This window comes from Pteropus alecto, unplaced genomic scaffold (genome assembly GCF_000325575.1).
Source record: "Pteropus alecto unplaced genomic scaffold, ASM32557v1 scaffold7, whole genome shotgun sequence".
NCBI lineage: Eukaryota > Metazoa > Chordata > Mammalia > Chiroptera > Pteropodidae > Pteropus > Pteropus alecto.
In genome coordinates, this window is record NW_006494614.1 from 15882859 (window position 1) to 15909517 (window position 26659).

At 32.4% G+C, this 26659-nt stretch overlaps 1 protein-coding gene across 1 annotated transcript in view; it reads right to left on the minus strand.

Moving 5' to 3' along the window:
• BCKDHB (branched chain keto acid dehydrogenase E1 subunit beta) overlaps nt 1–26659 on the minus strand; it is a 178520-nt gene that overhangs the window by 30428 nt on the left and 121433 nt on the right. Inside the window, 1 exon segment of the mRNA XM_006926359.3 lies at nt 19142–19228. Within this exon segment, the coding sequence (XP_006926421.1) occupies nt 19142–19228 (87 nt within the window).

Genomic DNA, 26659 nt, shown 5'->3' on the forward strand with positions numbered 1-26659 from the left:
TTATATATATAAATATAATTGTAAATATAGTTACAGTGGGTTTCCTGGTTTCTAATTTTAAAAGTAATGCCTCCAACATTTACCATTAAATATAATGTTTGTTGTAGGTTTTTGGTAGATAACTTTTATCGCACAAAAGAAACTTATTAATTTGCTAGGATTTTTTTTTCTTCTTCTAATGATACCCAGGTGTTAAAAATGATTGAATGTTCTTCTGCAAACACTGAGATGATAATGTAGTTTTTATGCTTTCACTCAGCTAATGGAATGAATTATCTTAATAGATTGTCTGATGTTAAACTGCCATTCCTGGAATAAACTCAAGTTGGTCTTGAATGTTTCTGAATTCGGTTGGCTAGAAAAACTTTGCATTTATATTTATGAGTGAGATTAGTCTGCAGTTTTCTATTCTTAAATTGCCCTTGTTTGTCTTGAAGTTATATTAAGTTCATAAAATGAGATGGGCCAGGTTCTCTCATTTTCTAGAAGAGTTTGTATATAAAACATTGAACTCCAGTAGAACTTACCTATAAAATAAATTGGGTTTGATGCTTCCTTAAGAAAAGATAAGTAATTAGTTTGATTTCTTTCACACTTATAAGAAGATTTGAGTTTTCCTTTTCTTCTTGAGTCAACTTTGGTAATTTTTATTGTTCTAGGAAAGTAAGAACTACATAATTAGTTGACATTTACAAAATTAAATTAAGAAGTTTGGGGAGACATTAGAGAACAAAAATTTAGAGCAAACCCACTAAATCAGATCCAGAAATCCAAAATCCCAAATGCAGCAACAGCAAAAGATACCAACAATCTTTACCCCACCGAAGATAACAAAGACAACTGAGATCTGCCAAAAATTCCTTATGAATGAAGAACCTATGAAAATACCAGAATGATGCTAACATGTTCACTTTCCTATACTCTGACAGTTCACAGATGCAACTTAGAGCATTTGATCTTATCAGGATGATAATTACTTTTGAATTAATCATTTATTATTTCCAGAGCTTTCCTTGTCTTAAGTAAATAGACCATTTTCTAAACAGTCTAATATTCCTTTGTGTTCAAGTTAAACAATCTTTAGTTTGGGTCCATTTTTTACTTTTCCCCATTAAATTACTATTCCAACTTAAGGAAGATGTTGATCAAATTTCCTGAAACTATAGCACTAAGCCATGCCTCAGTCTTAACCAAAATTGAGCATTAGGTTTTCATAAATGTCAATCAGAAATAAGATTATAAATCCATAATGTGTATGTCTGATCTGCTTTCGTAACATAATTTCTTTCTTCGAATTTTTGAAAAGAGAGCTGTGGTAGAGCTAACAGACCTTGACTTGAGGAACTTGTGAGTTAAAAATTTGCACAGCATAGTTTCGTGTCACCTCCAATTAACTCCCTCTCCATTCAAACCTTCACGCTAGAGAATTGGTCTGTTACCTTCAAGACTCATTTAGAATCTTAGAAGAAAAAAAGAATTACTGCTTGCTAGTTTTCTAAAACACCATAAGGGATTTGGAATATAAAACCTGTATTTCCTAAAAGCCTTCTAAAAGTACTCAAGTTAACACTTTCAGACAACTATAGCTGTCTTTAAAAGAAGTAGCATCTGTTCAACTTTAAGACCAAGGTAAGTTTAGTCAGTGGTCACATTGTGCTCCCAAACTTCTGCCAAGCAACTAAGAAGCCCCAGAATATTTAAATGGCCTATAAAATAATTACATTTTAAAGGCACATAGGAGAAACAGTAAATGTCTAGGAGGCCTCAAGTAAGGACAGCATTATTGAGAGAGAGAAAAAGAGAGAGAGAGAGAGAGAGAGAGAGAGAGAGAGAAGTAAAGATTATGTGACAGAGTCTCAAAGGCATTCACAGATGGTGTTAAACTTCATCCAATTTTTCTTGAGCTGTTAGGAGGTCATGTTCAATTTTCTCACTCTGACATTTCAGATGTTCCTGCAACCTCCATCATCATGGAGTAGGTTGAAAACATGGTTAGCCGATTTCCCTAAAATATCACCCTAGGCAAACAACCTAATCTAAGAACCATTATTTGCACACTTTCTTCTCTCCACTGAAATAAGCACAATTAATGAAAATATTAAGATGGTACAATAACAAGATGATTAGGGCAATGGGAAGTTAAAAATAAAGCTGAGAGTAAAACAGACTTGAAGTAAAGAGCTTATTGCCTCTTCCATGCCTAGAGGGAAACTTGCAGCTCCAGGATGTAACAGCACCCTCTCCACGGCTCACGATGTAGCTCTGCCCAGCCAGCAAACAATACTGTCTCCAGGCCTGCAAATTACTGACCCCAAAATACTACATGGGTGAGATGCAATCTCTCTAAAAGTTTTATGAACACCTCGAATCTATTCAACAATTAGTTCAAATAAAATAATCTCTAGTAAAAACCAGGTACGTAACAAGAACACAGAAATCAGTGACCAGAAACTACTTCTCACAGAATAGTCAGGTGTGCTTTCTAGATGCTGTTACTTTTAACTGAGTCAACTATACACCTTTTCAAAGCATCTATATCACAATGAATCTTATTTATCTAATAGCTTTTTGTTCATGTTTGTTGATAACGTAAAAATAACTTTTTAAAAAGAGGTAGTATACAATTACTTGCTATATATTTCATTTCTTTTATATTTAATGTTGATTTTTAACTTACTGCTTTTTCATTCTTCCAGAACATAGTAAAATGAAAGTATTAAAATACAGAAAAAAATTCCTTCAGTTATGATTCTACTTTAGGTAAGGATCTGGTCATCTTATAAAACAAGGTCATTAATCAATAATAATAAATAGCATTACAAGATGAACATCAAATTAAAAACTAAAACCTTCACACTCAAAATTCCCAATATGCAGATATATCTTCTAACAATTAGTTATCTATATTCTTTGAAGAACTGTAAACTAAGAAAGCATGCTCACCAAACTTTCCTATCAGTAATAAGGAAGTTTATTGGTATTTGAAAAGTTAGATTTCATATAATCTTTAAAATAAAATCTAGTTTTTAAATAACAAAAATAACAATATCACAAATAGGATGTGATAAATGCCTACTTGTGTTTTTCGAAAAACTAGCCAAAATTTATGACAAATCAAATGTTGTACCATTTGATAATTTTATAAAGCTTTGCTGCTTAAAAAAAAAAAGGATTACCCAATTAGAGATTATCGATAGTATTTATTTTTCTATCAATAAAATTTGTATCAGTCATGTATTAAAACAAACTGAAAATTTTAAGTCCAATGGTCCCAATTCTTCATACATGTTGTCACAGATACTTAATAGAAGTGTTTTTCAACTTTTAGTAGAGATACAGTATCTGTTTTTCTATCAGAGACAAATTTTAGGGAAATTTAGTCTGGAATTGCATAGCCAAGGTTCAAATCTGCTACCTATTGTGTGGTTGATCATGTTGCTAACCTTCTCTGTGCCTCAGTTCCTTTATAACATAAAGATGACAGTGGCTCCTCTTTTATAGTATCATTCTTCATTATATTTTTAAATGAACTAATGCAGGTAAAGAGCCTAGAATAGTGGCTGGCATAATAAATTTTGGCAATGTGTCCTTTACTATAATTTCACTTCCCCATTTTCTTTAAACAGAATACATGTAAATCAATGACAAATGGTTAAAAAATGAGCTAAAAAAAAAAAAAAAACCTTTAGAAAAATAAAAATAAGTATCCCTTTCAAATTAATTACCTAGCTCAGATTTCAATGGCCCACTGTTATCTGTAACTGAATTCCTTGATTACTTAGGTACAACATTTTTAAAACCTTGAAATGTGTAAGAATTTTTTTAAAAATTACTGAAAAACTTGAATGTTTCTGGAACACTTCTTTTAGGATAGAGTCCTCCTATTCATATTTTCTTGGAGACCCATATTTTCTTGGTCCTGTTGTATATTAAAAAGCAAAAACAAAACAGAGAAATAGGTCTAAGGAGCTAAAATGTCTGCATGATAATGAAAAAAATTGGTCTATGTCATCATCTTATGAATTGGTACAATTTCCTAAACAAAACAAAGACATGAGTGATGGACATCAGGTTGACATACTGACAAAAACATTAAAACGAAAGCCAATTAACATCATCGATTGATGAGAGAAAAATGTATGAAATACAAATAAAAGATGAACAAAATTACAAAATAAAGGACTGACCTTCTCAAGGAAGTTTCTATTTCCATTAAATGAGACAGAGGAAGGGAGAAGACAGCACTCTTATTGTTCTCATTTTTTGTGTGTGTACTAATTTTTTGAAAAAGAGATCTTGGTACAGGCAGCGTTGACTCTGTAGAGTCTTTTCTTAACTGGCTTTAGGCCTTGCTCTTATACAGAGTCCTACGTCTGTCCCACATAGAGGTTTGTGTGGGCACACTCATGAGAATACAAAGTTATAAGGGGGTCAAGGAGAGATCAGAGCAGAGGAAGTGGGAAGTTGGGTTGGGCATTCTCTGAAACTTTTTTTTTTTAATTTCATGTTTTGCCCTAATTTTTAGTTTCTTTTGTCTTTCTATCATCTATTTTTACCAGACTTATTCAGTTACAATAACTGGACTTAGCTAGTTTTGAAAATACCTTCTTTTCTCCATCTGTCTGCTAGATTTATTACAGTAGCATTACCTCAAACCTAGAGGATCCTGACATAGGATTATGTAAATCCTAGTAACTGAATCCATAAAATAAAACAGAATTCTCCTTTGAGTTCATGCAATATCGTGTGAAGACTTTTCCCTGTGTGATTTTTACTTCCTACTTTTAATAAAATAAAGTTCTATCTACATTTCTTACCATTTGCACTGGAAATTCTGCCCCCTTTTAAAGCATCATCATCCCATTTACACTAACACTCATATTTGTGAATCTCAAACATAAGCAGTGTTGCCACCCTACAGATCTGAGTTTTCAAAAGAATGCTGCTTTGTTCCATATGTTCACATTGCAATGTTTGTTTCACAACATAGCCCATATTTCACTGTATTTCAAAATTTTCTTTCAGCACAACTTAATATATTTTCCGTTATCCCTTTACACTATAACTATAGAAAACAATAAATCTAGAATATAGTTTAAAGCTAAACAAATATAAAAGCAAAAGTAGTGATAGAATTGGTTATTGTTTTCAAGGTCTGACTAGCTAGAAAATTCAAATTGGTTTACACTATATGCAACATACATAGTGCTAGCTAGCTGTATTAGAAAATGCTTCTATCACCTACTTGACAGCATATGGCTTTGCCAGAAAAGTCAGCATTTCAAAAACCTAGTCCTCAACATGGTTCATGCTGATTATGTCATGGTTATAGAACTAAACATTTTGCAAAATAAAAAGGTGTGTAATAAGTTTTTGGTATTCACAAGAGATTATTTTTAAAACTCATAAGAAAAATTCCATGATTTATTCTCAAAAATAAGTCTTGTCTCTATGACAAGCTTCCTATTCAGGCACTAGGAAAAGGAAATCTGTCAAAATGGGAATAATTTTTTTTTTTTTTTTAACAGTTAGACCAAGAGAAGTGGATCTCATTTTCCTACTCCCTACCAGTTCACCTCTCCTTAGCGTGCCACGGAAACTGACACTCTATAATCACTTACTGTACATATCTAAACATTTCTTTAAATAATGTACCCTAATACAGTTGTCAGCTCTGACATACAGATGACCAAAGGCTTCATGAAAACCAATGCAAATATGAAATCACAAAACACTTGACTTGCATAGAACATAATAAGCAAGTATTATTACTGGTGATCATACTCTCCCACGTCGATGATCAAAAACAAACTTTTATTAATAATAATTACTTGTGATTTTATCTATGGAATGATTGTCAATTTTAAAATGCTATAGACAGTAGAGAGACTGTTGGCTTCACAGTTATAAGGCAAAAGACCCTCAAACTAGTATTCACCTGATAAGTCCAGCTATCCTTCCCAACATCTCAAAGGAAATATCTCTATTTGTATAACATGAAATTCTATCCTCTCAGAAAACATTATTTTAAGGCTAAGTATCCCCGAGGAAAACAAATTCATTACCTGGTAGCAAATGAGCTAAGCTTTGGTTGTTAAATAATCTTTTTAACAGAGATAACAATGATGATGGTAGAAAAAACTGTTTTTGATTATTAACTTAAATGCTCCTCCATCAATGAAAAAATAATTTTTTGTCCCAATTTTACGTAACAAGGCAAGTAGTAAGAAATGTCATGCAAATTTCTATAAATAGCATGACCAACATTTCAAAATAGGACTTTTTTGAGAACATGTGTTCTGAAGAAAAAAGTGAAAAGTAGGCTTACCCTTCAGGAAAGTCATTTAAAAATGTTTTATGAACCTCCCACTTTTTAAAAAAATTTGAATTTAGAGAAATATGTCTTTCTTAATTATGTGTCATAATCTCCCTCTTTTCAACTTTAGCAAATATACTCTAACAGCACCATTAAAACTAATGTTAGCTCTGATATCCTTGGAAGAAATTAACAACGTGGGAGCGGTTTCATATATAACACCCTATTCTATTATATCATTTTAAAAAACCACAAGTAAAAAAGTAAATTCATATATTCTTCACAGGAAAATACATGCGCGCGCACGCACACGCACACACACACACACGCGCGCGCACCCACACACACCCTTTCATACTGACAGATGATCTACTCTAAGTGATTTTCCAATGACGTTAAGTAATTCCATAATTTTTTTAAGATCACCTTTGATCAACCACATGAAAAAGAAAGTTATCTGCCTACATCCAATCTCATTTCTCTACCTTCTTCCAGTATAACAGGGCACTTCTAATTCTTGCCTATTAGGATGAAGAAGGTTTTCATAGGCACAAACTACCTGGAATAATGTTTAGTCCATCCAGGGTGAGGGAATTACAGTTTTCCTGCAAAGATACTCATGTTCACTGAGGTTAGCATGAAGAGAACTGTCAAAAAAGGCAAAGGGAAGAAAGGAAGGAAGGGAAGAAAGGAAGGAAGGCAAGAAAGGAGGAAAAAAAGATACTCTGAAGGGCTAAGAAGATATCTAAGTGTCATATACACTAATAAGAGGACTTGGCTTGACCTATGCTGACTTAGTGTAAACACTGAGACAAAAGACTTTCAAACTAGTATTAGTCAAGGTCCTGGTTTTGTAAAATATATGAATACTGTGTTTAACTCATTAGGTAAATTGATAGCTGTGTACACAATAAAACATTCCATCATATTAAAAGATGATTTATCAGCAACTGTATAGTACTTCATTATTTTACTGTACCTGAACTATGGTTCTGGAACTGCCACAGGAAAGCTGGTTTTAATAAACTATAGCATTGTATCATGTTGGAATATTATTCACAAAATACATTCAATCTGGTCTGCTACACACACTTAGGTAGAAATCTATGCCCAGAAAAGTTGATGGTTAAAAAATAATGCATAAATTTATTGTCAGGGTGTAGAGGTAGGAGATTCTTCAGTAACGAGCTGTAAAGGTAAGTGTAAGTTTTTATTTATTCAACTGTCAATATAGAGTTAACCATCGATATTTTAAAAAGACTAGTAGAATAAAGAAAAAAAAAAATGGTGCTAGAATATTAAAAAAAAAAACAAGCCCTCTCAGGGAAAACCAAGATTCTGTGTTTCAGAAAATACTGAACAATACAGGCATGGTGATTATTTTATACTGTTATATTGTTTGTATTCTAACATGGGAATTTAAAATTGAGCCAGGAAAAAAATGCAGAAATATAGTTATGAACAAGACCAACAAATTCTTTCAAAAGATAGGAAATAACAAGGACTTGTTTTAAACAATGACACAACTACAATTGTGGATGATATAAATGTGAATTTTGAAAGGTTAGTCATCTAGAGGCACTTCTTAAAACATAAATATTTAGATGCTCTTAAAAAGTCATGAATTATACTTTTCGCCTAATAATTTTGATAAAGACAAATAGATTCTTGATGCCATCTGCAATATAACTTAACAGGAAATATCACTATATGATCCTCTAAAGGACTGGAAAAGAAAAGTATCTCTTCAAATGGATCAAGAAGTTAAAATAAAGTCCTTTCTTTAACATAACTTGAAAGAAAATCAAATATTCAACACTTTCCCCAATCAAATGCAAATTTTCAGACATTTCTGCAAATTAAAACAACTTGAACACTTTCATTAATATTGACAGATTTAAAAATCAAAACAATTATAAACCAGATGATTTCTGCGTATAGCTTTCATTTTCAACTGCTTGTTTTTGGGATAAGTGCTGATTGTAACTTGTCTTAATTTTCACAAGTGTTTAGATTCAAACTGAGCAGAAAATACATTAGCAGTAGTTCATTTCTACTTTAATGTCTATTTTAAACTCGACCATGTTTTGGTGAGCTATGAACTCATTCATGAAAAGAGATGATGGCCTTTTAACAAAACAAACTAATTTGAGCTATGAATTTAATTACACAAAATTATCAAAATAAAATGAGCTTTCAACAACAGCAACTTCACAGCCCACCAAGATGTCTGACCAACTACCTGAGAAATTTAATTCTGCCTCCAGGAGGCCAACATAACACCTCATTGATTGTAAATACAACACTGACAAAACATGCCTGACACTTCTGTACAAATTTAACATGATTCTCTGTAGTTGCCTAAGATGTTGTACAAGGTGGCCAAGAAGATTGGACAGGTCATGGCTACATGCTCTGCTGTCTCTCATTTATAAAATTTGAAATACCCTTATTAAAGTCTGAAAATTTTTAAGACAAGGTTGTCCATTTAAAAATATTTCTTTTTACATACAAGAAACTATTTCACATCAAATAGGAAAATGAGATATTTAAATCATTTTGACTAATTTTCTTTGAAGATACAACTAGATGTTCAAGAATTAATTCTCTGAAAGGAAACCACAACTCTTCAGGTGCTAAAATACAATTTAAAGGTATCAAGTAACAGAAATCACTAACTTTTTAAAGAAGGTAATGCTGTCCTTCAGAAAATCTATTTTACTGATTTGATATTCTATTAATTCTATGAAACTTCATTGATAACTACATAAATGTCTTTTTTTAGCCTCACTGGAGAATTATGGGGAGGAATAAAACACCACTGGCTTACTTAAAACAAATATAAATGTGGATTTTGAAATATTAGTCATTTCAAGGCATTTCTTAAAACAAAAATAACTTTGTCAAAAGGACACAAAGTATAAATGTGAAGGACAACAGCATATAATCTGTGCCCATTTCTGAAGTAACTTTAAAAAAAGACAATTTTTTTTTTTTTTTTTTTTTTTGGTAAACTAATTGGAGAGATGGTATACAAAGGGCAACAATTCAGTCTATCAGTTTTCAAAGAGGACTTTGACTAGGGATTTCTATATACACTATAAAACAGCAAGAATATCACTGAAGATATCCTTGAAGAATATCTCCTTCAAAGAAATGGTTAGCGACAGTGATGTGAGGAGCAACCAATTCATTTAAATTATTCAGTATCTGCTTAGTGCCAGGCATGGTTCTAGGCACCAGGGTTGTAGGCACCAGGGTTGTTGGCATGACAAGCCAGACATGGTCCTCAAGCTCATGAAGCTTGTCTTCTACTGGGAGAAGGACACTAAACAAATAAGACTCCCGCAGACATTTCAAGGGCTACGAGGATATTTTGACAGAGCAATGTGATGGAAGAAGATTCTGGGATGGAGGGCTTATGGTAGATGAGGCACAAAGGAGAGTCTAAGCAGGCGTGATTTATTTCAGAACTGAGGTTACTGGAGAATCCACATGCTCCTTTAAATAATTTCAACCTCATGATGAAGGACACTTTCATAACATAACCTTTCAGTTGAGCACATTTCCTTTCAAACCTTCCAGCAGAGTTCATTTTTCCCATCCAAGTAGCAGATCAATCAGTCTTAAGTGGGATGGACAGGAGTGGTCTTAGGACATCACCAAAAAGACAACAAAATGCTAACCGGAGGGTATAAAGAAAGGGAGGTGGGGAAAAGGAGGACTGGTATGAATGTACCTTTGAATTCAAAGAGGACTTACTAATTTTGACTGGAAAAATATTCAGGATTGTGTGAAAGAAACTGGGGTACTTCATCATTACCCAGAGAGATGGAATGTGGATGATCTTTTTTTATGACTGGCTGACATCCAGAAAGATTTCAGAAAGAATGACAGACATTTCCTACAAAGATAATACCAAAAGAATGAAGGGAAAATAAGCAGAGGATCCAATGTTCATATCATAACATGCTAGTAATGTTAGTCTCAGTATCACTGACCGATTAACACAGAAAACTTAAATAATATGAACATACCAATATAATGCTGCTTTCACTTTTATGAGGGCAATGAATCAACGATAACATGCATGTAGGGGATAGAATTAACCTGCAGAATAACCAAATCTGTGCAGTGGGGTTTCACTGGTTTTAAAACCATCCCACATCACAAATCTGAGTATGTAACTACTATCACTATGAATGACAATTCCAAAAACTCGAATGTATATGATTAAGAAACCATGTCGAAATAAAATATACAATTTTAAAAATTAACTTCGGGAGCAAAATGGGCTTTCTTATTTAAAACAACTTACGAAGAACTAGAAGACTTATCATGCCATGTGGATGAGATATGTAATTATAATGAAGCTTTCAATTACTATATTATACATACATAGAAAAATAAAGAATTAGGACCAAAATATAAATCTGTAGATTTATATTTTGCAAGTTTTTTTGCAAGTTTTTTCCTATGCCTAGATATATGTGTATATGTATATTTTTTCTATTCATAAATTGGGTAAGTAAAACACCTACCTGTAGGCTTGCGTAGTGTTTTTCACTTAATAGTATATGTATACAAATATTACAATGCTATCAAGTATTCTTATATTTTAATAAATCCACATTCATAATTTATTCAACTGTATCCCTGTTGTCATCAATACTGTTTCCAATATTTTCCTATCAAAGGATCAGCACTGAGAAGGATGCCCTTATACATTTTTGTGTGTAACTCCAAAGTGACAACTGCTAGAATTCCTGAGTCAGAAGAAGTCTTGATACACATTCCCATACTGATTCCTGGAAAAAGAAATGAATGTTTATATTTACCCTGCACCATCTCAACACTAAATATCATTCATTTTTAAGAGATGCCACTCTTATGAGTAACAAATGATATTAATATCTCATTTTTTTTTGAAATTTGCATTTTTAGCCATAATAAGTGGCATATGGTTTCATGTTTACTGGCCATTAATAGTCCTAAAAATAATCTGTCTCTATGCTTTTAATAAAGGAGCTATTAATTTCTTCACTGATATTTAAGAATGTTTAATATAGTACACATATTAATCTTTCATCATGTGTTCCATCGCTTTCCGAGTTGTCATTCTCCTATTAACTGTGCTTATTTTTTGTCACTCGAAATTTTTCATTTTATGCAAATATATTAATCTGCGACAATACAACTGATCCTGTTGCTTTTTTATTCTTTCACTGAAAATATGCTTTACCCATCTCCATATGAGTTATTTCTTACATTTTTCTTTTAGATTTTGTAGTTAGGATTTTTTTTTCTTTTTCTTTTTTCTTTTTTCCAGTTCATTTAGACTTTATTAGGGGGACGGGAAGGAGGTGGTAAGGAACAAGGAGAAGTTAAGGAGACTGCCAGGGAGGGATTCGAATGGAGAAAACGGCATTCCATGCTGAGCAAACAGAATTTAGAAACTGAACCCATGTCTAACTGCTTTATTCCTCTCCTTTCCTTGAAAGTCAAATTTCTTGAAACAGTAGCCTATGTTCCTTGTTTCAAATCTTCACCATTCATTCAATCTACCCACTCAAATGCAATGTGGCTCCTGACGTGGCTACTCTTCTACTTTCATCAAAGTCATCAATGTCTTTTCCAGGGGCTATGTTCAAAGTATAACTGTCAGTCTTTAGCTGACAAACTCTGGAAGCGTTTAATATTATTGGCCATATCTTCTATGGTAAAACTCTCCCTACTTGTCTTCTATAAAGGCTCTCCCCTACTCCCTTCTTTCTCTCTGGCCACTTCATCTCACCTGCCTGTACAATTCTTCCTCTTTCTCTTAAATGTTAGTATACCTAGGGACTCCTTCCAAAATTTCCCACCTAAAGACTATCCTTTTCCTTTATGATTATACCCATCCCGTAACCTCAGTCATCACAAAAGGACGATTCCTTAATCTTTTCCTACACTTTAGATTCTCTCCTGAGCTATGGAGACACATTTTCATCTTCATTTCAAATACAAGTCTAAAATGAATTTATCATGTTCCATAAAATATGTGGTTAAGCCTGAAATTCTCTAGCCCAGTGAAACTGTACCTCCATTCAAAACTCACCCAACCTAGAAACCAAGCTTAGCCTTCCTTATTTTTAACCGGTGCCTGCCTCTCTATTATCCACTTTTGTCCCAGCCTTACTGGCTTATCTAACCAGTCAGAGAGTCTTTCTTTCAGATTCTCTCTCCTCCTCTCTCTAAAATTTACCTTTCTCTCCAACCCCACTTCCATGTCCTCAGTTTAGAATACCCTTAGGTCTCTCACCTAAATCACTCCAATAGTTTCTTAAACTCTGTGACTTTCTGCCACACCCCTCCCAATGCATCCTCAACATAAGTGCCAGTTTTTTCTAACTTGCAAATCTTCCGATGTTAATCTCCTGCTTAAAATCCTTTAATTACACCCTTTTGCCTTAAATGATAATAACTGTAACCACTTTTTTCGAGTTCCTACTACTTCCTGTTTGCCAGGAACTCTATAAAGTATATTTTAAATACATTATATGCAAGAACTGGAATTTATACCTGTGTGAGCTGGCTCTACTCTGTTATGTCTATTTTCTCCACACAAAAACAAATTCCTCAGTATTACATATAAGGTTCTTTAGAATTTAATTCCTACCTAGTTGTTGATCCTTATCTGGTGCTACAAGCTTCACATGCTACTCTTCAATTGTTCCGAAACCACCTTAATCTAGAATATCAAATATTTTTCCCCATGCATCTTTATTTCCAGGGTCATACTCATCCTCCAAGAGTTAACTGAGCTGTCACATCTGGGTTAGATCAAGTATTTTTATAATTCCATAGTCTTCTAAATATTTCTCTATTCTAGCATGTACCATAGTATAATGATCTGCTTTGTATCTATTTCTTCTAGTAACTCTTAAATGTGTCTATTTCTTAAATGAAATGACCAGATTAAGGCCATGCCTAGAATATTCAGTAAGGGTTGGTAGCAAGAATTAATTATCATTCAGGAAATGGCCAGTAGTGTGATCAGCATACTGAAGTCATGAAAGGATGCAAGAAGTAACCCTGGAAATATTGGTTTAGGCAGATGAAAATCTTGAATGCTGACATAAAGATCTATTTCTACAGCCAAAGAAGATCTATTAAAGGTTTTCAAACACAGAATGAACAAAATTTGACGTGTTTTAAGAAAATAATAACTAGTAATGTGATAAGATGTAAGAAGCTGAAGAAGACAATTTTCAAAGTCCAGAAAAATTTGAGGAGAAATAGAGCTCATTTTGATATAAGCTCTGACACTGGCAGATAGCCATGTGCTGATGTCTGACTTTCCTGTTTCATGTTAAGATTCTTCCACATAAACCATTTTATCAGATAAATTTCTTATCACTACTAAAATTAGCATGAAGTTGGAATTTTGAGTCTAACACTTAAGAGCAAATCTTGACAGTTTCGAATTTGAAAGTTTCAGAAAATAGCCATACAAATGGTTGATCCTGCTCAAGAAAAAAATGGGGAGAACAGGAGGGCTGATGATGGAATCTTGGCCACATTTACACTAATGAGCAAAGGAGAAAGACACATTGATGGCGACAAGGTGTGGTCAGGGAAAGGAGAGGACCAAAAGAGTATAACATGGATTTAACTACAGTGATGTAGAGGCCCTTTCCATGAGGCATCCCTGAAAGACTCAGTCTTTGGTTCGTATTTATGGCTATCGTGTTTAGTGAACATTCAACAGGCATTAGGGCAAAATGTCATTTTTAAAAGGCCTTCCTATATATGAAAATTGTGTTAAACTTCTTTCCTGATGCTCTGGGTCCATCCAAATAGATTTTAGTATAGAAGTACACTTTGCCTGATTGCTATATCCATTGTTGTTGTTGTTGTTGTTGTTGTTGTTGGAAAAAGCTTTGCATCACTGGTTAAAAAAATTAAGATTATAAAATTGCAGCAAACTATTCATCAAATTGCTACTCTGGTAGTTTTCTCTGATGACTCTTACTCTATCAACATAGTAACTTTAATTAAACATATTGCCACGACTGTAAAAAACTCAAGACCATTTAGGACCTTTTTCCTCTTCTTCAGATTGATGTTGTGAAGAGTGCTTGCAAATTTGGTAGTAATGAGTTCATCAGAAAAAAATCCTACTGTATAATCCTTTTTCACATGAAACAGTAAGAAAAGCAAAATTCCCTTCCTTAAAATCATGAGTTTCCTTTTAGACAATGATTTGTGTAAATCCTATAAAACTCCTTTCAAACTATTACAATATGATTACCTTAAAAATATATGTCAGTATGCACAATTTCTGTGTTCTTATTCTAGGAAAAGGGACCGCACAGAAAGGATGGAACAATGGTATGGAAACTTACCATTCTCTCCAATTGGACTCCTTATTACAGACTTATTGCTTCCATGTGTTAAAAACAAATTTAAACCTTTAAGCAAACCCCAGTCCCTAAATTTTTTGGCACTCTTATTAAATATTGAATCCAGAAAAAAAAAAAAGAACTTTTTTTTTAATTATCACAAGTCTATCAGAGTCAAAATGTATTTTATCATTATGGAAATGTGTTAGAAATTAATAATAAAAGTTAGTTTCAACACAATTCAAAAAACATGCTATTTAAAGCTGCTAAAATACCACAAATTACCTGGTCTCAATGTTTAAATAAATAATGTTCATTTTTAATATTTCATTTGAAAAGATATAATATAAATTCATTTGAAGGAATACTGAAATGGATGAGGTTGACACTTTTTTTTCTGCAGAGTAAAAAAATTTTTTAAAGCTGTGATTATATAAAGCTGAGGAATACAAACGTCCTATAAGTTCATTCATATAATTTTCTGAAACAAGGAAATCTTTGCCCAAATTATACGATGAGGTCAATGAATTACCTAAACTCTGTTGTCTTTGTACTTTTCCACAAATTGGGGTGCACAATGGGAATGCATAACTCCCTAAAAGAAGCACATCTCCAAGTTTTGGTGTGTGTGTCAAATGAAAGAAGGAAAAAGTTCCCTCACCCCAAAGTGAGAACAGATGGGAATGTAAAATTAGATGGGAAGAGACAGTGAAGCTTTGGATGACCCACCAAGAAATCTTCCCCTGAGGGGAGCCAAATATACCAGACCTCCGCTTGTTCTGCTTCCCAGTTAACTTCCAAATTAAATCCAATAAGAATGCAGAGCAGTCCTTAGATTCAATGTATTGGTTTTTATTTTTGTAAGCATTTCTATAAATTTTATAAAAAAACTATTGATAAATATAAGTTTAAAAAGTTTATAGTCAGTCAGTATAAAGCAGCTCCTAATCACTTTTGTGAGTATAACATTACTTCAAACTTAGGCTGTTAACAATAAAACTTTTGAAAATAAATGGCTTTATGAAAAAAAAGGCAACAGGCATGAACAAACTCAAGACATGGACACTGAACTCCTTATATGATGAAAGAATTGTCTGCCATAAACTGAAAAATTATATAAATAAAATATAAATATATTTTATATTTATTCTTTTTATATTTTAACTAACTAATCTTAATAGCAATCCTAGCAACACTTCCTATACCTAGCAAAAAAAATTTATTTTATCTGATATCCAATTTTATATAGCATGATATAATTTTTCTAAAACTACCAACTATAACCTTAAAAGAATCCTCTCTATTGTGCTGTGTTTCTCTTCAATATTTTTTATTTTTAATATGGATAATAATTTAGAACCAAAAAAACAAAAATTGGTGCTTTCAGATTTGAATGCATTTAAAAACAGTTTTATTGTTAATAATCATTCCCTTAAAATATTACTAGTTTAAGAACAATTTTGTAAAATTAATTATGAACTTTTAAAGAGCTATCAAGTAACTTCCACAAAATAGTGCTTATGATGATTATTTTGTGCTTGCTCACTTTCACATAAAATTTTCGTTTGTTAATACAATAATTTGAATAACTCAGTATTTTAATAAATAATGCTCAAAACTGCAGATCATTCTCATCCATAATTCCAAACTTCTTTTCCAAGACAATGAAAAGTTCGGTGTACCTTTTCCCTGCAGTCTCAGGAAATTGGCTTTCAATGTCTTAACCCTGTTTTATTTTATTTTTTTAACCTAACTAAGTATACACAGTAAAAGGAAATATAGAAATATGACTTGTTCCAAGTGGTGAAAGCAACTGCACCTCACACTTAAGTGACTTCAGTTTAAACAACCCAAGGCACTGGTATTTGATATGGGCTTTACTTATAACAGGGAATGGGGTCTTTCATAAAGAAGATGTTCAGTATAGTACATTGCATTTAATTGAATATGTGCACGAAATAATTACTGAAAATTAGCTTTTATTATTCAGAGTACTTTAAATTACATGCAATAATTATTACCAAAAAAGAAGAAAATCTCTCAAGGTGTCTAGCTTCCTTTCTTTCTTTTTCAAATTCTCTCTTATCAATACATAAAAACCACAACAGGCAAAATTTAGAGGATACTATGTTGATTATATTTTACTAAAATTTATTTTCCACACTTTCCATTTGTGCAAATAAAATGTGATTTAAGCAAAAACTGTTAACGTTTTCAAATGCATCCCCATATTAATAAATCAGATTCTAATTCCTCAAAATATCAAATGCAGATCCTTCTACATAATTTACAGTATTATCTTAATTCATTTTCTAGTTAGTTGGTTGAATGATTTTAACATGGAAAACAGAGAACATTTTATAATGAATCCAATACTGCTATCTTCCTCTTAGGGGATGGGAGGGGAGGCTTTGAATAAAGAATGCACATGCACGCACACAACAGTTACTCAATATTCCTGTCCAAGTCTCAGATAATCCACCATCTTTTTAAACTTGATAAGTCACAAACACACTGGATGACAAACATTTATCTATAAAAAGAATATGATTGGTTTAGGTCAGGATTTCTCAGATGGCAGAAACCTGAAGATCTGTGGGCATATTATTAGGAGTCAGAGTGTTACAAAGTATTCTTTGATGTCTTCATATTATGATATAAATATAATTATATTCTAGATAGTCTCATTCACAACTTTTAGCCCTTATCTCAATTTCAGAATCTGATTCTGATACAGTGTTTATGATGTTGGTGCTAACTTTTTTTATGGTGACTCTGTTTAACATAATATAATGTTTTTAAACTGGAATTCATAGATGGATTCTTGGGGCCTGAGATACATTTTTCTGTCAGCATGAGTCCGCCTATTACTCAACACCAAGACACACTAGAGGATCTTTCTAATTCCTCCCCGCTTTAAAAAATATGTTATAATCTGTTGCAGCTTACTATTAATTTATGGAGATTATATTTTTAAAACACACTTAGAGAAAGAGAACTTCACAAGAAGAGTTACATATGTTCTACTTGTTTTCCTTTTTACCTTTAAATTAAAGTTTCTGAGATAAAATGGCATTCAGTGGGCAAAACAAACAAGGTTATCAGATAAAAGTTCTATTAGCAACTGTCATTTCAAATGGTTTAATAGACTACATATTAAATAACTAAGAGTCAGAAAATCCCAGTTTCTTTTTCCAGTTTTGCCTCTGACTTCAAACAGTATCTTGGTATTAGAATGATTCATTTTTATAACCCCCATTTTTTATAAAGTTAGTACATTATGCTACTGAATGAAAAAAGTGCACAATACCAGGTACTCATGTTATATAATGATAAGCAGTACGTTTCAAATTTTAATTTATATAATAGGAAAACAACAAATCTAAAAAACTCAATTTGTTTTTCTTAATTTTGTTAGAGACAAAATATATACCATGTAGAAATAACAGTATAATTTTTTTCTAATATAATTATGGATTATTTTGATCTAGTTTTAAAAACATTTATGTTTAAATTTGCTTCATCTAATTTAAAAATATTTAGAGTGTTGTGAATTAGTACTTAAAGATATTTTATAGGTAGAAATCATTGTTTACTGGTTAAAAGTTTAAAAATAAAAACTTATCATTACTCATATATCATAATCTTATATCAAGTTTTTAAACCATATACTCTTAATAGAATTCTTAACTTATATGTATTTTAACAATGGAATCAACATTAGTAAAGAGAAGTAAAATGTTTGCAAACTGCAAAAATGTTCTGAATTTAAAATGCATGTATTTTACATTTAAAATATAGTTATCTAATTTTTAACTTTAAAGGTTAGAGAAATAAAATTCATTTAAGTCATCTTATTCATATTTCCTTAAGTAAAAGTACTCCATAAAGAGGTGTAATTTTTCCTGATATGCGGCATCTTAACTGAACACTTTAAAAAAAGGAATGTTTTTAAACTACTTTTAAAGTGTGACCAATAGTATTAAAAAATCACTAATTAAACTAAAAATTATTGACTTTGAAATTATCTATTGAATTTAAATTACTGACTTCTGATAGAAGTAAAGTGTAGGCTAGAGAATTTAAGATTAATTTTATAATCAGCATATTTCATAATAAGCTTGTTTTATCAAGAGAAATATCACATTCAAATTTTAAAAAGTGGTCTTGCTATCCTAGCAAACTAACTGATATTAGCTTATTAAACTCATTTGTAATTTTCTTCATCCTGTGAAGTAATTTTCAGCTTTTATTATTTTAAGATTTCTTTTCTAGATGATTTAATTAGACCATTAAATAAAGGACAGTGAAGTGGAGTCAAATGAAAAATGTGCATTTCCAAAAAGTACATACTTTTATATATTGCGATAAGTAATTTTTTCTTGGAATACACACATGCAATTGCACAAATGTTAAAATCAGTGCCAAAAAGTTACTCTACCTGAACTGTAGAGCTGATCTCCGACGCAAAGCCCCCAGTCAAAGGAGCCTCGTGACTGATAAGCAGTCGCCCTGTTTTGACCACAGACTGAAAAAGAAAAGGAAAACCTGATGTTAAAGAGAATACATATTTTCAAGTACATGATGGTAGTTTTAATTCAGTAATAAAAATCCTTTAAATTTAATAATGAAAAATTAGTAATTCAATATTATGCAAAATAAGTTACAACTCTCTTTCAACTGGACAGTCATTTCATTTTTGCCCTGTTAAAAAATTTTTCAATATAGTTCATAATCCTAGTACAAAAAAAAATGAGATCTGTAATTCTATGTATGTCATTAAAAATGCATTACATTATGAAATATTTTGTTATAAACCAAATTACTGTATTTCACATTTTCTTGTCAATATCATTTTTCCTCATATTACTTTAAGAGTAAAAGTGCTTTTTCATTCATTTTAAGGTTATTTGCAAATAAATAAAAGTCTTACCAAATACTATTTTTTTGGAGAAGGAAAACACAAAAATAGCACATAAATGTTGTAGCAAAGAAAAAGTTCAAGCTTCTAGATATTCAAGGGGACCTAAAGGAAGAAATTATTGCAAAAGTAAAAGAGAAGTTACAACCCTCTTCGTCCATGTGCATTAAGAGCTGGTTAATGACAACGACTCCATTTTAATGTAGAAAATGTCACAAATAATAAGGATGTATTCTCAATACTGGCTCAGTGTGGTTGTTCACACTGTGCATGATATGCTCTGTACAATAATAAATCAAAAAGTATAGCTATATCATAGCAGGATGCCAGCTCCCACTGGAAGGCAAAAAATATTAAAATCAACAGCAAGTTATAGCTTAAAATACTCTGAACTATTACCATATTACCAAACAGAAGTGGCAATTTCTCCTCTACATTTCTATTAATTTGATATCACCTTCCTTAACTTCTACATTACTATTTTATGAATATGAAATAAAATCTTCCAAGCAAAAAATATATATATAAATTAAAATTCTTCCTTCATTCTAGACAATTAGACTTTAAAATTTTTAAAGTATGCAGCAGTTTAAACCAGCATATGTTATACTCCAAGATATGGCCAGTAGCCATGAGGAAAAATAAGTTACCGTATCTACTAAGTAAATAGTGACTGGAGAACATAAAATTTTATGAACACCTTAATGAATACCATCCCTACCCCCAATGAAATGCTAACTTTGAAATATTGCTATTTGGATTTTATGACTGTGATTAATTATGCCATTTATGACAGTCACAAATTAAATTTCAATGCACCCGGTTAGAAATATAAAGAGACAAAAATATTCCACAATCATGAAAAAACAAATATATTCTCAAAGTATTCTCTAAAAGATGTCCTGACTAAAGGAATTACCAATTGAAAAAACAGATTTGACAATCAGACCCTTCTTACAGCTCTGAATCCCCACATCTTTGCCAACGTAAAAGTGTCTAAGGATGACATTGCTAAAATCTATCCTAGCTAGACATCACAACTTAAATTTCTAAGAAATAGAAATGAGAAACTTCTATAAAAATGCTGGTGTCACCTTAAAACTCCACACGACAGAACTGGTACATTTTAGCTGAGCTGAGCCCTATCCAAGATTAAATGACAACCTTAGAATGATCCTTGATGGCCAACAAGCAACCTAGGCATAAAGCCTAGGCTTCTCAGAGCCTCAACGACGTAGTAGGGAAACTAAGCACAGATGTACCCAGGACAAAAGCTTCCAACCCTTCAAGTTTATGCAACATGATGTGTAAGCTGATGAAATCCAGAGAACCTCTGGCTGTCTTTCAGCAGGGGAAAGGTTAAACAAACCAAGATACATCAATACAGTCAAATATTATGCAGTCATGAAAAAGACTAAGGATATGAAATAGTGCCCATGATAAGTTAATTGATAAAATAAGCAAAGTGAAGAAAAACAGAATCTCATTTTTATGGGGGGAAAAAAAAAAAAAAACCACCACAGCAGTGTGGACAGCAATAAAAATAGCTATATATAGTGAGCCAACATGTGTAAATAGTCTGGAAGGATTCATTCCAAACTATCAAAACGTATTTCTCCTGAAAAATAACAGTGAAGAAACTGTAGAAAAGGGACTTGTTTTTTACTTTATGTAAAAAAGTATTTTTATAGTATTGAAAGTATTCTCAATAAGTTTAAAAAAAAATAAAAATAAAGGAAAAGCATTGAATGCTGAAGGTAACAATGTGGCAGTTATTTTCTCAAAAAAAAAAAAAATGTTTTTATGGTATCTTAGGACTAACTTCAGATGCAAGGGAACTCCGAGGTCCCAAACTCCAGCAGCAAATAGGCATACTAAAAACACAGGGAATCAGCCTTCCCATGCCAGTGTCTGTATGATCTGCTACATATCTGGATCATACCCAGCTCATCTCTTGACCCAAAGGCCCTTGGATTCTAGACAGAGTAAGAAATAAGCTATTGGTATCACAGAAGGTAACATTCTTCAACACCTCTGTATGTGTGTTATGTAAATATTTGTGCTCTCGGAACAGAAGTTATGCACTGACAGTTATGGAAGTAATTCCAGAAGTTTTTAAAACACCAAGTGCTAGAGGGTAGACATAATGAAAAAAAAGTAGGAATGCTGTGAGTTTATGAAAATTGTCCAGGTATACACGCCAGTGGGCGGGGGGAAGGGAGGGAGAAGGAGAGGACGTAGCAAGAAAAGGGGAGTCAGAAATAATGATCATAATCACAAACAACTGACTGTCACAAGAGTTGCTTTGTGCTAGGCTTTGAGCTCAGTGTTTTACATTGAATACTTCAGTTATTTTTGAAAGCACTTAAGTTTCATCTTTGCTTTTTAAAATCAATCTTGTTAAAATGTATAAAAGAAAATTGCATCAAAATCCTAAATAATGCCAAAATTTAGAAGTAACAGATATTTTCAGTCACACTCTCAAATAATTAGCATATATCATTAAGCAATTGAGTCTAAAAGTACAGTTCAACGATTTTGTAAGGTATACTATAAATTCAGCTTTTTAATCATTCTTAATTTTTAATTTACTGAAATTTCTGAAGACAAGATTTATTTTCTAATACTGTTTTAGAAATTATTAATACTATTAATATTATGATAACAAGATTGTTACAAATATACAAAATTGGAGAATGTTATTCTTTCTATGTGATTCAATTAGCTAATCTGATTAAACCACATATATTTGTCAACTTTAACAGACAATTAATGTTCATATATTGAGGCACAATGATATAAAACTGCCAGGAAATTTAACTAGCCAAATTTAGCATTTTGACATACTAAGATAGCAAAAATTAATATGGTGTCTTTCAATGGAGACAGATGTTAACCTTTTTAAAATAACTACAGTTATAAATACTAATAACACTTTAAAATTCATTTTCTTTAGAAGAAACTTGAAGTTTGCTTCTGAGATAAATGTGTTTCACCACTTGAAAAAAATTAAAAAGGTTCAAACAACTTTTCAATGTGAAAGCTGAACTTATCAAAGCCAGGAAAGATCACATATGGCTGGATTTTCCAGTATCTGCTTCTTCAACTTCTTGCCACTCAAACCTGCTTCAGGGCCCTGGCCTGAGGGAGATGGGGAACCAGTGAGTTAGAGGGAACAAATGGCACCAGGGAAAGCTGTGCCAATTAAAGACTAGGACTATGAATAACCGTTCTCTCTGTCCTTTATCACAAAACAAAAGCACTTTCTTTTCTATAGGGACTCCAGAAGATGTGTCAAGAAAACTTTAAAAACAATTCTGAAAGGCTAGGAGTGAAACAGCCTATGGCTGCTAAGTCAGTTAGAACAGGTCTGTCCTAGATTTATCCTTTGGAATCTCGCTCTTTCTCACTATTTCAGTTAGTTGTCCCCTCCTCCAGGGCAACAGCAGCATCCTATTACAAGAGGAGATATCGAAATCTCAGGAAAAAGCTCACAGAATGGCACTGCTAACAACAGACAGATGACCAGACTGCACCCCGAAGTACCTTATTCCCAGTTTTGCCACTTCATGACTATTCTCCATTGTCCATCTTCACCCAGATGTCATTACTAACGGCCATGACTTCGAGTTATCTAGGCAGCATACCTAGCACGATGTTCAGAATATAGTATACACTTAAGAAATTGAATTAGTTAATAATCTATTTTAATAATTTAACTATATTAAGCATGTCCTTGTTTATAACTTATTGAAGCTATTGCTTTCTTGGCAAAATTCATTTTTAAAATAGTGCAAAGGTACACTTCAGCACATCCCAGAATGATTTAAATGTGAAATAACAGACTCTGAATTAAAGATATTTTAATGTTGCTTTAACAATAAGATATCTGTGGTAATGGTAGAGTTGCTAAGTTATACTCCATTAAAATGATTGCACAGATTTTGGCTGCCCAAACACTGGACATATGGTTTAGTGAATGTAGCCTTTAAAGATTTTAACACAATCCAACCAGGAAAACTGTTAAGCTGTCATTCCAGAAGAAAATGATACAGAGGGCAGACCATTAAGCTTGCATCTGTCTGAAAGTGCCAACAATGACATTCAAAAAACCAAAACATATATAGAAAGCAATCAACTTTACCAACACCAAGTTCAGCCACTTTTACTGACTGCTGATAAGTAGAAAAATAACACTTTGGATAAGCACTTCATAGCTCTTTTAACATTTCTAAATATAAGGCCAATGAAAAGCAAAGAAATACCAAAGTTGGCCTTTACCACTTCCTTTTGAAATCAAATCTGCTTATAAATACATGTAAGCAAAAGTAATAGTAAATTTATACCTGTGTTTTATTAAACAAAAACATATCAATATTTATTACACAATTTAGAATCATTAAAGACAATTTTAATTAGCTTCGAATATCATTGCAAATGAATTAAATTTTTGAAATATTTTCTTGTTTAGTAGCCAAATGCATTTGAGAAATTAACCAGAAAAACCTCACAATCACAAGCCAAAAAAAGTATTAACATATGCCTTGGAACTATTATTAATCAGCAATGATCCTTACATACAATCAGACCATGCACTGATATTCCACGGGAGAAATGCCAATGCTGAAAGAGAAAGAACAGTCACGAACTCTAGAAAAAGTTCGGAAAAGTCCATTTTGGCAAGGATATTAGTGATGGAGTTACAAATATTTCAGTATTGGAGAAAAACGGTGTAAACTGAGAAAAACTAAATCCTTAGAGCTTTATCACCCATCTGGAAAAAATAGGTAAGGGAGCAAGTAGAGCATAAAGAAAACTGAATCAAGTCAACAGGAGAAGAATGAGCAAATCATACTGACAAAAGCATGAAATGCTTGGGAAATTTTCAGACATCCTCTTTACTTCATTCCTGCCTGAATTGTTTGTATAATCAGATCTGAAACACTGAAAAGCCTAGGAAAAATCACTTTTGCAAAATTAGAAATGGACATCTTTCTGAAAGTTATTTTAAAATATGTCAGATGAAAGTGTTACTATCAATCAACTTTACCTTTCCAGCTTGTTTCCTCATAGTCCCTCTAGACTCCAGTCATGTCAGGCCAATCGCTACTCTGTGAATGTGACCCATGCTTTCCTGCCTCTGATGACTTCCTTCTCCAAATTGGCAGGCATTCTATCCCTCCCTCGAGACCCACCTCATACAACCCCTCCTCCATGGTTCCCCCAACTTTCTAGGCGTTCCCTTATTTTAAACCCCATGGTACTTTTTTCTTTATTTCTTATCATATTATATACATTCTAGCAACCATTTCCTAATAAAATTTGAGGTAGTTGACAAGACAATGTTCTATGAAATCTAAAACCAGAGCACAAGGGGAAAAGTCAAGTACTAGGGTCAAGGCAGCACTCACCGCTATACTTCTGGTGAGGAACCCTACTAATTTACCTCGTAGGATAGCCCTGTGGAAATCTCTCTGATGATCCCTTCCAACAGCACTCAAAATTACAAGTGTGAGAAAGTGGTGAAGAGTTAAAGAAGTACAAATCAGTGGCTGATAGATGGTCATGGGGATGAGGAGCACGGCATAGGGAATGCAGTCAGCAGTAATATAATGGCTATGTGTAGAACCAGAGAGAAGATAGATTAGGGGGATCATTTCATAAACTATATAAATGTCTAAACAACTGTATACTTAAAACTAATTTTAAAAAATCTTAAGAAAAAAATTGAGCCTCTAAATGGCAGCGCTTATATTTGTCTCTGAATTGCTTTTCAACAAATAAAAGTTTAACTTTAAAAAAATTACAAACGTGAAAACAGGGATTTTGTGTTATTTATATTTGTGACTACTGCAGAACATAGCATATGACAAATATGCATTAAATTGAGCAAATTATGCTCATTTTTATTATTTTGGGACAAATGTATATATTAAAACATAAACAGCTTGAAAAAGTACCTAAATATCTTTTGTTTTTGTTTTCATTCAAGAGCACAAAATTTAGAAAGTATTGCGTATTCCATTCCTAACCAGAATACCTAATATACGGATGTGTATGTTCAATAAATGTTCTTAATATTATTTTTTCATGAAAGCATAGAGACACAGTGATTTAAATGAGTCACTGACAAGTCTCTGATTTTCTGATGCTTTTAAGCTCTCAAGAGGGACTAATAATGCCACAAAAGGCATTGAAAAGGAAGTCCTAAAAACCAATCTCTAGTCATTTTTCTAATTCTGATAGAGAACTATCTGGGTCAGCTCTTTTCACCTATATTTCCTATTCTGGATTGTTTTTAAAATAAGAAGTTAGCAGTAAAAAATATGTTTCCGCTTTTATTTATGTGTTTTTTGAGTGCATGAGTGTTAACAAATATACAAACATATACAAGACATAGCTTTTCCTTGCTACTGAACATAAGTTTCTTTTCCTATTAAAAAAAGACATGTCACCATGATGATAAAGGTATTATACTGGACTGAAGGACATTTACTAGTTATGTAGTTAAACAGGAGTAAGTATACAAATAAATGTCTTAAAAGTTATTTTTTTCCACCTTCTCCTTTAGCTTAAATATCAAAAAAAGTTTAACCACCCCTGGGAGTCGATATATTTTTTGTGTGTGCCAAAACAATTTTTCAAAAATTGAAGTAGCCACTTTCCAGGTTGTTTTTATATCTTTCTTCTAATTAATGCCCTATCACTTTTTTTCAACAGGACTTAAAATACTTCCATAAACTTGTGCCGCATTGCTGCTTCAACTTTATCAATCTTTTTTGAATAGGAGAAATTATAGCATATCACTTGGACATTAATACTGTTGACTTCCATATTATAGCATTTTAGAAAATTGTTAACAAAGATTACTATTGAAAAAACTAAGCTGTACTTTTGAAACACAATCAAGGTGTTGTATCTTCCATATCTTCTATTCTGAGAATCATCCTGAGCTCTTCTGGGCTTTTTCTTTGGAGTTTACCGTGGTAAGAAGCATTTAGAAGTACCACGTAACTGAAACCTTACCGTCAATATGCT